The 16,718-nt window shown below is 38.3% G+C and overlaps 2 protein-coding genes across 3 annotated transcripts; one reads left to right on the top strand and one right to left on the bottom strand.

Annotated features, from left to right (window-relative positions):
* Nucleotides 1-682: 682 nt before the first annotated feature.
* On the bottom strand, nucleotides 683-8,357 carry e4f1 (E4F transcription factor 1). Of its 2 annotated transcripts, none has more exons than XM_034710978.1 (14): nucleotides 8,197-8,357; nucleotides 7,810-7,943; nucleotides 7,644-7,725; nucleotides 6,889-7,073; nucleotides 6,608-6,728; nucleotides 6,358-6,510; nucleotides 6,054-6,241; nucleotides 5,704-5,943; nucleotides 5,282-5,393; nucleotides 4,873-5,090; nucleotides 4,586-4,784; nucleotides 4,336-4,496; nucleotides 3,825-3,887; nucleotides 683-1,737 (listed from the first exon to the last, which is right to left on the bottom strand). In XM_034710978.1, the coding sequence occupies exons 1-14, from the start codon at nucleotides 8,291-8,293 to the stop codon at nucleotides 1,363-1,365; spliced, it is 2,328 nt and encodes a 775-aa protein (XP_034566869.1). In that variant the 5' UTR covers nucleotides 8,294-8,357; the 3' UTR covers nucleotides 683-1,362. The 2 variants fall into 2 exon arrangements, with proteins under 2 accessions (XP_034566869.1, XP_034566868.1); XM_034710977.1 differs by having other exon boundaries at nucleotides 4,336-4,499; nucleotides 8,197-8,311.
* Nucleotides 8,358-9,985: 1,628 nt separating this feature from the next.
* On the top strand, nucleotides 9,986-16,692 carry narfl (nuclear prelamin A recognition factor-like). Its single transcript, XM_034710986.1, has 11 exons — nucleotides 9,986-10,106; nucleotides 12,845-12,940; nucleotides 13,043-13,186; nucleotides 13,275-13,404; nucleotides 13,518-13,652; nucleotides 14,666-14,784; nucleotides 14,893-15,022; nucleotides 15,108-15,180; nucleotides 15,257-15,394; nucleotides 15,664-15,821; nucleotides 16,070-16,692. The coding sequence occupies exons 1-11, from the start codon at nucleotides 10,041-10,043 to the stop codon at nucleotides 16,309-16,311; spliced, it is 1,431 nt and encodes a 476-aa protein (XP_034566877.1). The 5' UTR covers nucleotides 9,986-10,040; the 3' UTR covers nucleotides 16,312-16,692.
* The last annotated feature ends 26 nt before the right edge of the window (nucleotides 16,693-16,718 follow it).

Genomic DNA, 16,718 nt, shown 5'->3' with positions numbered 1-16,718 from the left:
TGGATTTAAAAAAAAAAGATAATTTTCAAGCTCAGCTTTTATTATTTCTTTAAACTTCAAACTTTAAGTCTTTATTAATTTGACTGATTTTGTAAACAAACTGTAAAGTACTATTCTAATGAGTTTCAAATTCTAGGACATTCAAATATTTTTTTATATTTTGATTTATTATTTTCACCTGATATTTTATATGTTTCTTCATCTCATATTTTAATATTTAATATGTTGATGTTATTTTTTCTTAATGTGATATTTCTCTTAATGCTGTTAGTGTTATTGTTTCATGTTTAACTCCGTAAACCACTTTGAATAGCTCTGTGTGTGAGAGGTGCTTAATAAATAAACTGGCCTTGGTTATAATAAAAAGAACATAACAGGTCACAAGGCCGCCTGCATTAAATTGTTTCAATTGAAAACATCACAATAGACTTTGATTAAACTTAGTCAAAAAGAAAGATTTAAACAATGCTTCACCTGATTGAAATATTAATTCGGTTCAAGGTTGACCTCAAGAAATGTTACATTGCTAATGGTTGTGCAATTTACATTGTGTTTTGTCTAAAACTAATCTGCACAGAAATAATTGTAGGAATCTGATTGGACCAATAAATAATCAGGCAGAAAAGTTAATTTTCTGGTTTAGAAAAAAACAGAAAATCGACAGATAAATAAAAGAAAGCAGTGTAAGAAAATAGCATTTATTCAAAGCAAAGGCTGCTCAAATGAGCTGAACACACTTTGTATGTTTGGTGAATGAGTCATGCTTAAAGATGCATTATTAGTGACCAGCTCAGAGGAGCATCTCTGTACCAATAAACCATCCCTGCATAGACTCAAATCTGTAAGCACTCACCGTTCATCTTTTAAGAGCATCACATTTCAGAGCACAGATGAAGAGATCTCAACTTGTCTGTAGCCGACACAGACATCACAGAGCTCTGCTGAGCTTTCTTAAAGAAGGAGAGAGCTCCACTTTCTGACTGAGGATAAAAGTGAAGACATGTTCAGTCTGTACCACTCAAAAACGTTATGCATCAGTTCAGGCATATGAATGAAAAACGTAACAAAAAATTGAATCAAGTTAAATTCTTGTTTAGGCTGTATGCAAAAAGTGAAAGTCAAATGATTAGCTAGCATAATGAAGGCAGTGTTCACTTAAGTAAATCTAGCCACAAAACTGTATAGAAGTAGTCCTCATGTACACGCATTCTTCATGTGTCACACAGACATAATGTTATGAACACTTTGGCCTTTGTTTTGGAGTCAGATCTCAAACATGAAGCTCATCCACGCTCTGCAGTGATAAGCTACACAGAAACAGTCACAGTAAAACCCTCACAGTCCAGTTATTATCCTCTTCTATCATACAATGACAGTCTGAATCTCCACCTCCTCTGGAGAAGTGATGACGTATTCCTCTTGCTGCTGCACCACCTGTATCCCCTCTTCTACCGCTTCCTCTGTGGTAACCATAGTAACTGTTCCATCCGCAGTCTCCACAGTCCCCGTTGTGGCCAGAAGCGTGCCATCACTGATGGCCGAGGCCAGGGTCATAGCCACCTGCTCCGTCAGGCACTCCGGTGTAGCGATGGTGATGGTGTCGCCGCAGTCAGAGATCGTGGGGCCCTCTTCGTTCATCCCTACGTCGCGCACGATGATCTGATGGCTGCCTGTCCCGCCGGCGCCTTGTGACTGGCTGACAATTCGCTGCACCACTTTCATGATTTGGTTTTCCATCTGAACAGGAGAAGTTAGGCGTAAGAGGTGGAGTTATGTAATATTGTCAAAGTACCTAAGAGTTACATGACATTTTATATTTAAAGCTGCTGTGAGGAACTTTCAGTTTGCGTTGATATTGGCGCCCCCTGTACGCGAGGATGTATACCTCATCACTTTATGGATCTTGTTCTGTACATGCCATGGTAGCATGTTCTGATAAAAAAAATGTGATCTGTTTTTTTCACAGTCAAATGTGTCACTCATTGTAAATCTTTGCCATTACATAAACCATGAACATAAACGAAGGGCTGTCGATCATGTGGTCTGACGCCTCGCCCCTCACAGCAGCTTCAGACATCAACAATTACAATATAGAAATTGTCAAACTTGTTTATAATGGTCTCGTTTGCTTTTTATGTTGGGTAAAAGGCATCACTATTCATTTCAATCGTCTCAGTCAGTTCAATACTCACAACAGGGGCTTGATGATTAATCATTTTGTAATATTTTTGTTTCACAGTTTTTATTACCATTTTATTATTGTTATTCTGCAGGTTCTGCAAACACCCCAAAACTTCTACTAATAGTATTGGCACTGTAGCCATCATTCTCTTTTAGCTAGTTGTTGACAGTTTGTTTGTCTCTATTCATCTCTCTCGTTCTGTATTTCCCTTTATTCCATTTCTACACGTTCACACCAAATGCAAATAAAATCATTCATGCGAATGAAATACATGTAAAGTCAATGTAAAGACGCGAATAGACGCGAGTAGAGGTCTGGTGACGCGAATCACGCAAATAATTCACAAGAGTTGAAAAAATCTGAACTCCAGTGAATCTATCGCACCGCGATTGCCAATCAGCTTGCAGATCTTCCGGTGACATATAGTGTGACATATAGTCCAGCTGACGTTCATTCATCTGGAATATATAGGACACATTGATTATATCTCTGTGCAGCTTCCCCAAACTTTGTGACATTGCCTTCCTTTAATGGGATCAAGAATATAACAGGAGCTCACTGTGAGGAAAATTGGTGTCAATGATTATCTGGTAAGTTGTGAGAAACTTTGTCTGTCACTTGAATCCAGCATAACCGGCTTCCCCATTCACTGTATCCGAGCTCAACCTTGTTTGATAATAACAGACTGGTGTGGCGTGGGATCCCCCTGCCCCTCGTGCGAAAATTTGCTTCTTGGGCACTCATGTACACACGATTTTGACACTCAAATTAAGCAATTAAACACAAAACATGTTTGCATTTGTATTTGCATGAATAGCACGATCGTTTGGTGTGAACACAACATTAAACCAAAAGTCTCAGCATATGGCTGTTCAAAGTGAGTCTGGTTCTGCTTCAGGTTTCTGTCTGGTAACAGACCTTTATTCTAGGCTGCATAAACATTACACAGAAGTGACAGCCTGGACAAAGGAGACACCAGACAGAGTGATGAAGCAGCAGAGGAACTTATAGTGAGTTGAAAATGTGTGAATATGTTTGTACTATTTCCCTGTAATACATGCAATGAAAGTATCTAGTATCCTGTTACCTGTTTACTGAGATACACAGACAGAAAGAAGAGTATATGAGAGATATGATTACTGTGGAGCTGTGTGCAGTATAGACCTGCTCTTTTTGTAAAGTGTCTTGAGATAATTTATGTTTTAAATCAGCACTATACACAGAAAAATGGTTTGGTTTATTTATCCTGCTTAAATTAAGTTTCTTGTTATTCACTAGCCTCGACTCCTGCGTTTATTATTCTTGGAACGAAACACCAAAACAAATTCCTTGTGAGTAGTGACCTACTTCGCAGTTAACCTGATTCTGATTATTACTTCAAAACACAAAAGAAATAAAAACTGGCCATAACATTTTAGTTTGTTCGACACAATATGAGATGAAGAGCATTTTTTAATTTCTTTGATATGTTGTCTTAAATCATCAGCTGATTTTACAAACAGTTGTTGCGTAATCATCACTAACAATAATAGATAGTTGCATTCCAAATATGCCAAGCTAAGTTTAGATAGAGACTGAGTCTCAAACTCTGCCATCGATCATACGCATGTTCTCATTTGTGTGTGTATTTGTGTATTCTGACCTCATTTTGGCCGTCTTGAATGAGTGTGACCTCCTCTTCCTGCACTTCCTCCTCCGTTTGAGTCTAGAGCATGTGAGAGATGAATCAAAAGGTGGCTGAATATTTCCTTGGTACAGACAGACATTAGTACAGGATATTTAAATTTATTCTGAACAGCAACCTGAATAAAAATAGCCTTAAATAATATTCATAAAACATGAATAAAACATGAATAAAACATGAAATTCAGATATTTCTACAAGTTAGTTTCCTCACGGCTTCATTTTCAACATGTTACGTCATCAGTAGTTCTTAATCTTTTACTAGCTTCTATAAGCGCTAAAACTGTATTTGGATCATTAAAATAAATAACTTCATAATATTTATTTAATTATGATAAATCTGCCTTGGAGTCTCTCCTATACAAACTAGAACAGAATATAAAAATATCAGTATGTCTCCTCATGATTTCCCCTTAAAACCACAGTACAGTAGAGATACAGGGGAGTAACTTTGACTCCTTGTGTCCCACCTTGATGATATACTCCTGTGTGTCGGCCACCACAGAGGAGAACTCCACCAGGACAGCGTGAGGATCCTCTGAGATGATGGCTGCTGTAGCAATGCTATCTACTGACGCCTGCCCCTCTGTTTCTGCACCCTGCTGCTCACTGGGGTCGTCCTTTCGGCAGCCTCCTGGTTGAAAACACAACGCCATTAGCCTCCTCTACACACTTGTTTACTTCAACTTTCCTTTTCTTTTTGTGAGTAAGCTCACTCACCTTTGGCTCGCATATGTCGGTTGAGAGTCCCGTGCTCAGCGAAGCCTCTTTTACATTTTGGACACTTGTATGGCTTCTCCCCGGTGTGATGGCGTATGTGTCGCACCAGAGATCCTTTCTCTCTGAAGCCTCTTAAGCAGAACTGACACACATAAGGTTTCTCATCGCCGTGGGTCCGCTGATGGACCTGCAAGGCATTCTGAGCGAGATGAATTGTTACGTTAGAGAACTCCTTTAAGTGCTCTTGAACTACAACAAAATGAAAAAAATAACAATACCAAATGTACCTTGGTTTTGTACCCCTTGTTGCATCTGGAGCAGCTGTAGGGTCTTTCATCCGAGTGCGCCCTCATGTGCTCACGTACATGCCCGATGGTTTTGTACAGCTTGCCACACTCACCACACTTGTACCTCCTCTCACTGACATGCACCTCCATGTGTTTCTTCAGCAGATAGCCAGTCAGAAACTCCTTGTGGCACAGGGTGCACTTAAAAGGCTTGTAGCCTGCATGGAAATAGAGTTTTAACATAAGTACATTTCATATTCATCTGAAATGTTCCTGACATTCTAAAGCTGACTTTTAAACGGGTCAGTGTCCCATCAACTGCTTTCTCTGGTTTTCATATTTTGACAGAAGTGGATCATAAGGATGATCAGATTGGAGTGTGATGTATTATTAATAGCTATGAACTTACCTAAATGGCCCTTGACATGAAAACGAAAGTAATTTAGTCCCTTGAAGGAGCGATTACAGTGTGGACACTGATACAACTTTGAGGATGTCTGATGATCTCCATCCCCTGCTTCCTGCAAAATAATTTTAAAAAAACACAACAACGGGTAATAAGACTTTAAAAATAAAAACATTGTGTGCAATCATAACCAGTGCAACAGAAGACACATTTTCTCTACTATTGGCCACAAATCATGAATCTGCAATCATTGGTGAGGTAATATCTCTTGTAAAATATTAAGAAGGATGAAACAATAACTGATCAAACATCACTGAATATTAGAAGTTGCTTTGAAACCAATGTTAAAAACGAGAAAAACATGTCTTCAAACTAAACTCAGTGCCGAAGATATACTGCTCCTTCTCAATGACTCCAGTCCTCACCTCTGCCTCCATCTCCACAAACTCCTCCTTCACCTGGATCTCAGTCATGCTCTCTTCATCTTCAGGACACTCAGAAACCTCTTTGTTTATCTCCTCGGTTACTTGTGATGAGGTCTCTTCAACCACAGTCTCCTCCGTCCCCAGCGCGATGCCAGAGTTGATGATAGCCTGGCAGATAAGGTTGTCACCTGCTGCTGCAGCAGCTGCCAGGGCCTCTGCCTGGGACTGCTCGACCACAACCTGGCCAGAGGCGGAGCACAACGGGTTTGTGTCAGTACAATAATATTTTTTACATTAGAAAAAGAAAGAGATTTTTGTGTCTCCCATGATGGACCAAAGCTTTATCTCACCTGCTGCTCCTGTGTTGTTCCATCCACCTCCATCGTGAAGTGGACCTGATGGAGAACCTCTTGAGGACCAGCCTCTACAACGCTAACAACAGCGGTTTGTGCTTCCACCATCTCCTGCTCCTCTGGCTGTTGCTCCACAACAACCACCTCTTGTTGGCCAACCACTGCAGCAGGATTAGTGTCGACCCCTAAAAAGTTCACACAGAACTTTTAGTGATTTAAGGAAACTTCCTTACGCATTCTAAACTGTTCTGCTTCTGTTCTGCTTTTACAAGAAAATATCGTCCAATTATATAAACCTGACCTTTTTGTACTCCATCTTTGCTCACTAAGATTTCCTTATACTGAACAAAGCGGATCTTTTCCGTGCATGGTGTGAGGGATTTAAGGTGCCTGGTGAGGGCACCGGACTCTCTGAAAGACTGGCCGCATAAGTTACAACGATACGGACGCTCATCTGTAAGAAAACCAGAAGATAGTTGGGTTATTACTGACTAAAATTTACTAGAGGGCATCAACATTAGATATACACAGTCCCTTCAAGCCATCCTCACCTGTGTGACGCCGATTGTGACGAATCAGGGAGCCTTTTGTCCGAAAGGAGGTCCCACATAGGTCACATGCAAAGTTCTTATGATCACTGTGAGTTTTCATGTGAGTTCTCAAGATGTTGGTCTGTAAAAGGAAATAGAATGTGTTAACAAAAAGTGTAATAAATACCCTGAGGTAAAGAAAAAGCACTAAAGCAATTAGAAACTCTCATAATACTTAACTCAGGGAAGAAAGGAAGAAAATAGAACAAATATTTCATGGTGAAACATGCACACATACTCACAGTTTTAAATGTCTTCTCACAAAGTTGGCATATATAGCGTCCCTCATTGTTAACTTTGTAAACAAGCTTGTCTCCGTCAGCATTGTCAGATGTGGATCCTTCTGTCCGATCTGACTGGTCTATAGCTATTCTATGTGACACGACTTTCTTCCTGCGACCTCGACCCAAAACATCACTGCTCTCATCTGCAGGAAAATTAGACAAAAGCCATGAATATTTTGCATTTAGTTCTGACACTGAATACTGGGTACAATCATGGCTTGTGGTGTCTCTGACCATATCGGTGTTGGGGTGTTTTGTAACTTTTAGTTCAAGTTAATTCACATTTTTTCATGTGTTTTGTTTTGTATTAATTGTACAGACCAAACACATGTTGAATATATAATGAACTAAGTACAGATAATGTGTCGACAAATGCACACTACAGTAATGAATGTGTTGTGTTTTTAGACCTGGAGACACTTCCAAAGTAGTTTGATGATTCAAAGCTCAGTGATTTATTTGAGATGAGGAGTTTGTTGAAAACAGTTCACAACAGTGTAATTTAACTGCTAAGCCCAACTAACGCCATGAAAAGCATAGTTATAAATATAAACGCTATTCATACTTGATTATTGGCAACTTATTAGACTGAGCATGCAATTACCATGAACTGACTAATATGATATTATTTCAGACATATTATGAACCACATGGGGATATTTTTAGCAAATAGAGTAGCAATAAAAATTTGATTCAAGTCTTGTTAAACCCACCATTAGAGATCTTTACAGGTTCCTCTGTGGATGCACCTTCTGCTATTTTCACCTCTGAAGAACTCCCATTGGCTGCTGTAACCTATGGCACGATTCAGACAGACATTATATTTAAACTCTGCTGTATACAGTAGATATCAAAACAGTTCATAAGTATAGCTCATACCTCTTGGCTGTCCTCTGGGCTGCTTTCCTCCCGTGCCTCCGCACGTTGGCAGTTGTGCTGAAGCTTGTGTTGGATGAAAGCCTCCAGCGTGGAAAACTCACACTGACAGCGTCCGCACTTGTGTACATCTTCATCTGACAGCACAATGGCAACATGATTCAGGGTTGAGACAGCCTCACAAAACAGTAATTGTGCTAGTGGCTGCAGTAAAACTGATGTACATACTGCCTAGAAGCTGGACTCTTCTGCAGCGAAGAAGCAAACTAGCTAATGTGTTGCTAATGAATGCTAGCTCCTAGCAACTTTCATGATGGGGGAAGTTAGCTAGGCCCAAAGACAATTTTTGATAAATTTGATTATTGTTTTTAAGCTATTAAGATAACAAACCTTCATCTCCCAGGGTAGTCTGAATAGTGATGGTCTCGTTGCCGTCCTTCGTTTGCTCACACTCTGTTTCTGCCGTATGATTATTTTCTACATTCATGTCGTTCGAATTCTCCGTCTCTGTCGCAACGCTGCTACAAGGAGGGAAAACATGGCGGATTTACGACCTCGTAGTCATAACAACAAAAGGTCGCGTGCGCCTGTTTGCTTATCCAGATGATTTGGGAAACAGACTATCATCTTGTTTCGACCACATATCATGTATAGAATATGTTTCGAACATTACATTTGATACACTTATATATACGTTATAATAAAACTATACCCCTCAAACACCATTTGCAGGTTAATTGAAATTAAATTAGTTACATTTCCATGCAGAGTTTATTAATATAGGATGTATAAAACTGTATTATATCATAATCTGAGAGTAAAATATTACCAATAATTTCCATGGCTTTTTCAGTCGATTTGATAACAACTGTATCCATAGAAGAAGAGACAAATTGGTGTCCCCAAACCATCAAGGGCACCGAGACACTTCATGTAAAAAATGGATGCAGATGACTTATAGAAAATGGGCCAACTCATGTATTGTGCCAGGCAATATAGGGGCCAGTTTAAGAAAATTTGTATTAGCCGACAGCCAAAGAAGTACATTTCAAAATGCCTCTGTTCTGTCCACAGCTGTCTATGTTTAGAACCTGATTGAATATCCTCGTAAACTCTACTACATGGACAATTTAAATCAAAATATTTCTGATTGGGCTAATAATGTAACTAATATCACATTCATACCTGTAAAGGGCAAAATTTCCTCATGTTCTATTAAAAAAAGACGATTAGGAGGAGGGACCAACCTTTAGCCTTGTTCTTGGTTCCTATCAATTACACCATAAAAAAGTATTGTGGTACTGTAATGTTTACATAAACAACAAAATCTTAAAAAGTATTCAAAGTTGGCATCCAAAGAGTAAATTCTTAATTGCAGTAACATTGCTTGGAAGGGTCCCATTGTGTTTTGTTTTTCCTTATGCCCCAAAAATAAATTAAAGTGGACATGTATTTAGACATGCACAAGAGAGAGCAAGTTTGCATTTTGTCTTTCAAGGGAACTCATATGAAAACTGGAAGCTGTGTATTCTGTATATTTGTTGCAGCAATTAAATACAGGTTTGAGAAAGTTTAAAATGAAGGGAGTTTAGAAGTGCATATGGAGTTAACCCTATAGTCCCTGTTTGTTTGTTTGTTTGTTTGTTTGTTTGTTTGTTTGTTTGTTTCGTTTCCCCCCGAAATCCCTTGACTTCTCTTTGTCATTACCCGAGAGTCACTTCTCTATATTTTAGCTGAACATGATACAATATATTTTATCATATTTATCTATGATTGCACATTTTTATATCCCCCTCATAGTAGTGTTTTTAATAATGTTTCATGTACACTACATATGAGGGTTTTTTTTTCTTTAACTTTATTTTAGAAGTACATAACAAACATTGGGTACATTCAGAAGGAGCATCATATATAAACAATCATTAAGGACACAGAAACAATATAGCTTCAGTTGTTGATTTAAGGTAAATGAGAAAATGTACATACATAGGATATAAATAATAAAATAACTGAAGTAAGGAGATGAAATACTTTTATAATTCAGTGAGGAATTCTTTTAGGGAATCGTATATTTTAAGTGCTCTTGGTCCTCTCATTATTTTCAACGAGTTTAGGTATATTTGGAAGGGTCGATGGAGAGACTATTGCATTTGCCGGAGTGGACTGAGTTGAGTCAAGGATAGCTATTTACGACAGAAAAACAAACAAGACACACTTTACGGTAGTTTGTAACTATGGCCTCTGTCTTCAGCGGTGTACTCCAGTTGACAGACCTTGATGATTTTATCACCCCCTCCCAGGTAGGGAAACTATTGTTTCACGATATAAAAACACATTTAATAGACAGGAGATGTAGTTAACCCTGATTATTCACTTTACTTACGTTACAGCCGATTGCGAAATAGGAATAGCTAGCATGCTTTCTGTCTGTTATCTGATCTTGTCAGTGCTGCTGTGTGAAGAAACAGCCCGAAAAACTAATAACACGAACAAACCGGTTACAAAAGTGTATGTCGAGTAATTTGTTAAACAGTTACTGATCAGTAAGATGAAAAAAGTTAAATGCGTATTAAACTGTTAGCCTTCCGCTAATGTTAGCAGTGATCTGACTATGATGAAACAGCAGGTAACATCAGTTTTTTGTGCTTAGGGATCAAACTGCAAAAACTCAAAATCTTAACAAGTGAAATTGTCTCATTGTTAGTCAAAATGTCCCACTTGATTTAAGATACATTTACTAAACAAGTAACATTTGAGCAAGATAGAGGGACTTATTTTAAGACAATGCATCTGAGATATCTTTTTAAGTCAAACAATCTTGAAAATATCTTGTTTTCAATTGTAATTTAGAAGAAACAAGGTTTATTTTAAATTTCATACATTTTTTCAAACTGATCTTATGAGATCTTATTTGTAGGAGACGGATAATCTTGATCTTTTTAAGGGTGGATTACAGTTTTCAGGCACTTTTTTTTCTAAATCAGATACAAATATACATCCTCAAGCTACATGCACACAATGAAACACCTACTTTTGAGCCTAGCTGGCTTATCCTAAAAAACAACATGACTGAATATTAGTATATCCAGCTCACTATGAGAAGACATTACATCTCAAAATGCTCAAATTAAACTTTGTAATCTTATTAGTACAAGATAGTCTTAATTAAGGGGAATATATCTCAAATGAAGAAGTTGACATGAAATGTAATATTCCTGATTTATTCTGAGACACTAAGCTTTAAAATAATGGTAAAATATTGCTTAAAATAATTTTTCCCTGCTAAGATCACAGTTTTCTAAATATTATGTCTTATTTTAAGAAATATTACAAAGCAAATTTTCACTTGATCTATTGGCAGATTTTTTTGCTTATTTCAAGGTAAAAGTATTTTTTCCAGTGCAGTATCATTTGATCTGAATAGGTGACTCAATACAGCAGCTGTGTTTTGGCAGATTGTATTATTTATCAAGAAGAAAACAAGTGACTGAGATTTAAAATCAGTTTTTCAAGAGTATCCTGTCCAAGACAAGCAGCCACACAGTTTAGAAAGTTTCTGACTGACAATGAGCAGCCATACTGACAAACATGACATAACAGAAAGAAGCATTTAATGTATTGTCTCCAAGATGGCAAAAAGAATAGCTATTTCAAGGAAATGTTCTGGATTTGTTCCACCTTCTGTCATGAAAGATGTTGTTAAGTCACTTGTTCTGTCACACATTGAGTACTGTCTGCTTATCTGTTGAAGTGCTGCTGAAAAACATCTAAAAAAAACATCAAGTTGTACAAAATAGAGCTGCCAGATTGGCTCTTAACTGTTCTTTTCACACCAATGTGCTGGAGATGCATAAAAGATTATATTGGCTAAATGTGGAGGCTAAATTAAAATCACGTTTCTGTCATTTATTCAAACTGTTATATGGAATAACACACAGTTCTTTTGTGATAAACTCAAATATTCTGGTTTTAATCACATGTATACGACACGTCATGTGAGCACTAGTTTTCTGCTAACACCAAGTCCTAGAACTAACTGTATGATGAAGTCTGTTCTTTTAGAGGTTCCTCTGTCTGGAATCAACTCCCCAACAACATGAGAATGATCAAAAACAGATTTTCAAGTGCTGATGAATTCCTCATAGACGTTATTATGTAATCACTGTTTTGAAAATATTTGTTTTATTAATTTTTGGTGCCATGTTTTTTTGACAATTTTGTTTTTGTTTCTTTTATTTTGTAGTTTAATGCTACTCATCATTTATTTGCTTAGATATATTTTGCATTTTCATTCTTGATTTTTATAATTGGCTGCTATTGCATCTTTGTTTTGTGGATAAAATGTGATTTTCAATAATTGTTTTTTCTTGTTTTTGTTGTGTTGTGTGGACCCCAGGAAGACTAGCAACCACAATGTGAAAGCTAATGGGGACCCTAATAAATAAATACATAAATTAATTAATGTTAAGTACTGTATATCGTGCAGAACACCTGCAACCAGATGTGCCTTCCTCCAGGTCGTTTAACATCACCTTAAAATCTCTCAATAGCACCAGTTCATTTAGATTCAGCTCTCTTTGTCATTCCTTCCAAGTAAGTAAGCTGCAAGCTTAATTGCTCTTTTCCCCATCTCAGTTCTGACCAGACAGACAGTAAGAAAAGGTTCAGGGACAGGAGACTATTACTACTACTAAGTTCATGTACTCATCTGTGTGATGTAGGTTAGAAGGCATGTAGACCTTATAAACCACAATGCATCAGTGTTTTAGTCCATGTACTGACAAGGAAGACCAAACAATATGTTCATTAAGCAAACAGTGATGTGTCCAGAGCATGTACGCTTTGAGAAAAGTCATGCATATGTAAGACATACCATAATGTAAATGTCCAGTTGAATGCCTTTTTTCACTTAGTATTATTATAACCATGTAAAGAATGGTGTCAGAAATACTAATGTTGATTTGCATTATGATCACTGATCTCGTCACCTGCAACAAACATTTTTACAATGTTTGTTGGTCTTTTTTATTTTTTGCAGGAATGTGTCAAACCAGTTAAGGTAGAGAAGAAACAAGGTAAATCTGTGGCCAAAATTCAAATAGAAGATGATGGCAGCTATGTCCAAGTCAACCAGGTCGGTACATGGGCTTGATTGATACCTGTGTCCTGATTGAATCCAAAGCATTACACCACTATCTATTACTTTGATATGGATGGAATCCTCTTGTGTTTTTAGGATGGTGGGAAGCAGAAGTTGGAAAGAGCAAAGATCACATTGAATGACTGTTTGGCGTGCAGTGGCTGCATCACCTCTGCTGAGAGCGTTCTCATCACGCAGCAGAGCCATGAGGAGCTCTTTAAAGTGCTGCGCAACAACAAGGTAGAGACTGATATATGTATTCAGAAGTGTGATTATTGCATCTTGTTTGGATGCCTTTTTGAATGTGATTTTGATCATTCACCTTTAGGCCAATGCGGCAGAGCAGAAAGTGGTGATAGTATCGGTGTCACCACAATCCAGAGCCTCTCTCGCAGCACGCTATGACCTCAGTAGCAGTGAGGCCGGCAGGAGGCTCACATCTTTCTTTAAAGGCCTTGGTGAGTGCAAAATTATAATTCCGTTCTTTTTACAACTCAAATTAAGAAAGTACATAAAAATAAGAGGTTGACTGAGAGGCACTGACTTCTGATGTTTTTTGTTTCTGTTGCAGGGGTTCATCATGTGTTTGATACCAGCTTCAGTCGGACCTTCAGCCTGCTTGAGAGTCAGAGGGAGTTTGTGGAGCGTTTTCAGAGGAAGGAGCAGGACAGCAAGTGTTTTCCCATGCTGACATCAGCCTGTCCAGGTATGCAACAAAAAACAGGTTAAAAATGTTGTGTCATCTTCATGGTTATAGCTTCAGTTTTTTTTAGAAATTACAACTTTTTTCTAAAATAAAAATGGAATAAGAAGGAAAGATAACATTCTGATACACAATCAACATAAATAACAGTTGTTGGGTTTTTTTATCCCTAAATCAATTTTTGAAGCAACAAATATTTGAAACAAACATGTAAATGTCAGCAGCTGTCTTCACTGAAAGTTGGTATTAATAACAAACACTACCTGGTGTTAGATTTTTGCATACCAGACTGGGTGACCAGCCTTTAAATGAATCAAGTGAAAGAAATGTTTTATGAAAGCAGCTTTACATTAACCTCTTTGTGCATACATTGTTTAATGATATTACACCTGTCAGACCCCCAGTGGTGTAAATTAAATCTAGGGTTAAAGTAACAAACACCTCCCACTGCTGTCTTGTGTTTTGCTGCCTGCAGTCATCCAACTATAGAGGAGAAGTCAGAGCTCTGAATCTGGATCTCAAGGTCTGATGAGCCCCCATTCGAAATGCCAACATGGCATGTGGCGGAAGTCTTTCCTTAGGCTTCTTAAACTTATCCTTCTCCTTCCTCAGGACCCTCAGCACCTCTATGGGGTCGGTCTTCCCTGTGAACTTTTGTACCGCTTCCTCCCTACATTAAAGAAAGACGGTTAGAAATAAAGTGTAGACAACTGAGATGATAAAAACACAAAAATGTAGTGATTAATCTAACGGCAGGATAAATGTTTCATATGGCTTAACCTAAAAAATGTCTCTCGATTGAACATTTGCTCATCATCGCAGAGTGAAATTCTGTTCTAAAAGCAGAATTAAGGTGCAGTTAGTATCCATGCAGAGGGAGGAACCCTTTTGATATTCTCATATTCTCACTGGATCACCTAACGTAATGACATAAGATTATAAGAGTCAGTTTAACTCCCTTTGGTGTAATGAAAATTGCATCATGATTACATTGTGTTTACATCTGTGTGTTTTAGGGTGGATTTGCTATGCTGAGAAGACCCATGGAGAGTTTATTCTGCCTTACATTAGTACCACTAGATCCCCACAGCAGATGATGGGTTCACTGGTTAAAGGCTATTTTTCTGAACAACAGGTACCAGAACACCTGCACCTATTTCTCTATATATTAAAGTGACTTTAATCCACATTTAACAGATGATAGTTATCAAAGAAGAGAGATTTATGATTTGTCTGCTCTTAGGGGATAAGTCCACAGCAGATCTACCATGTGGCTGTGATGCCCTGCTTTGATAAGAAACTTGAGGCCTCAAGGTCAGACTTCTACCTGGATACAGCTGAGACTCGAGAAGTGGACTGTGTCATCACCTCCGGTAGGGTAACTACTCTAATGATGCTCATTATGAGGATGATTGTGAAGTATCATCTCTTTCATGCTGTTCTTTTATTTTCATGCAGGAGAGGTTCAGAAAATGCTGGAGGAGCAAAACGTGTCTCTTAGTGAAGTAGAGCCTGCACCCCTTGATACAATGTAAGCTCTAGGAACAAGGAGCATGACTTTTTTACTCTCATTATGATGTGTTACTCAAGTGTTATTCTTCCCACAGGTTCAGCAGTGTGAGTGGAGATGAGTTCCTAAGCCATGCTGGCAGTGGGTCAGGCGGTTACCTCCATCATGTTTTCATGCATGCAGCCAAGCAGCTGTTTGGGGAGGAGGTGAAGGAGCTCACATACAAGACACTCAGGTGAGGCTGCTTTAAGGAGCTCTGTCTTAATATGTGGTTCCAGCTAGATTTGCCTCCTTGAAGAACAGTTTCAGGTCATTCAAACAAGTCACATCAGCTCAGAATAGCTGTCCATGTAGATCATGCTTAATTATAAAGCCATTACTGTCAAGGGCTGTGCATGTGCAACTAAGAAGAATTACTTCTTTACATCATCTAATCTTTCTGATACCTGATGTGTAAGATTTTCTGCTTGACACTTGTTTCTTGAATCAACCCCTCTACCACAGGAATAAAGATTTTCAAGAAGTGACTCTTGAGAAAGATGGAAAAGTCCTCTTGTGTTTTGCTTCCACTTACGGCTTTCGCAACATTCAGAATCTGGTGCAGAAACTCAAGAGGGGGAAGTCACCGTACCACTTTGTGGAAGTAATGGCCTGTCCGTCAGGTAAAGTGAAATATGTGGATGTTAATTTGATCTACACCAAAGCTTAAAAAAGTAAACACTATAAAGCACCTTAATATTTTTACTTCCATGCCAGCTCCACACAGTGTTAAGCTAATTATCATAAATAACTACGTTAATACATAAAAGAACAAATATCAGGAGCCACAGAAGCACTGCCTGATTGATTTAAAGTTTGCCGTTTCAATCTATAAATGAGGAAATGTCCTTTTCTTTTTGTTGATATTCAGGTTGTCTAAATGGCGGTGGACAAGTGAAGCCGTTACCTGGTCAGGACCCAAAAGAGCTACTTCAGAAGGTGGATGAGCTCTACAAGTCAGAGCGCCCCCTGACTCCAGAAGATGAGTCTCGGGTGGCCGAGCTGTACCAGTCCTGGCTCCACAGTGTGGGGGAGGAGAAAGCCAAAGAGCTGCTGCACACGCAGTACCACACGGTGGAGAAGATGACAAATGGACTCGCTATGAAGTGGTGACGAATGCCTTTACTGTTTTAATTGTTTTATTTTGCCCGGATGTGTTCCTGTCTCTCTTTAGAGTATGGGAAAGGATCATGGACAAAGTTAAATATGTGAAGGTTTTTCATCAGCTTGTGAACCACTGTTCTTCCAGTCCAGTAGTTGTCTGAGTCTGGCAGAGTAAGGCCTGGACGGTCATGGCTTATCATGTATGTGATCTGATAACTCTCACTAATACTGCTGATTGTGTTTCATGTTATCCATTTTTCTGGTCCTGTCACATGTCTAATATATGAGCTAAAATAACACCAAGCCCAACACAGTATAATCATTCCCTGTTTATTTAGCCTTATGATTATATGTATGTATAAAAAGAAATAAAGACATTATTTAATTCTAGCCGTTGATGTCTAAGTTCTTCAAAA

This window comes from Notolabrus celidotus, chromosome 20, assembly GCF_009762535.1.
Source record: "Notolabrus celidotus isolate fNotCel1 chromosome 20, fNotCel1.pri, whole genome shotgun sequence".
Classification (NCBI taxonomy): domain Eukaryota; kingdom Metazoa; phylum Chordata; class Actinopteri; order Labriformes; family Labridae; genus Notolabrus; species Notolabrus celidotus.
The sequence above is the reverse complement of the archived record's forward strand: the minus strand, read 5'-3'. Positions and strand labels throughout refer to the sequence as shown.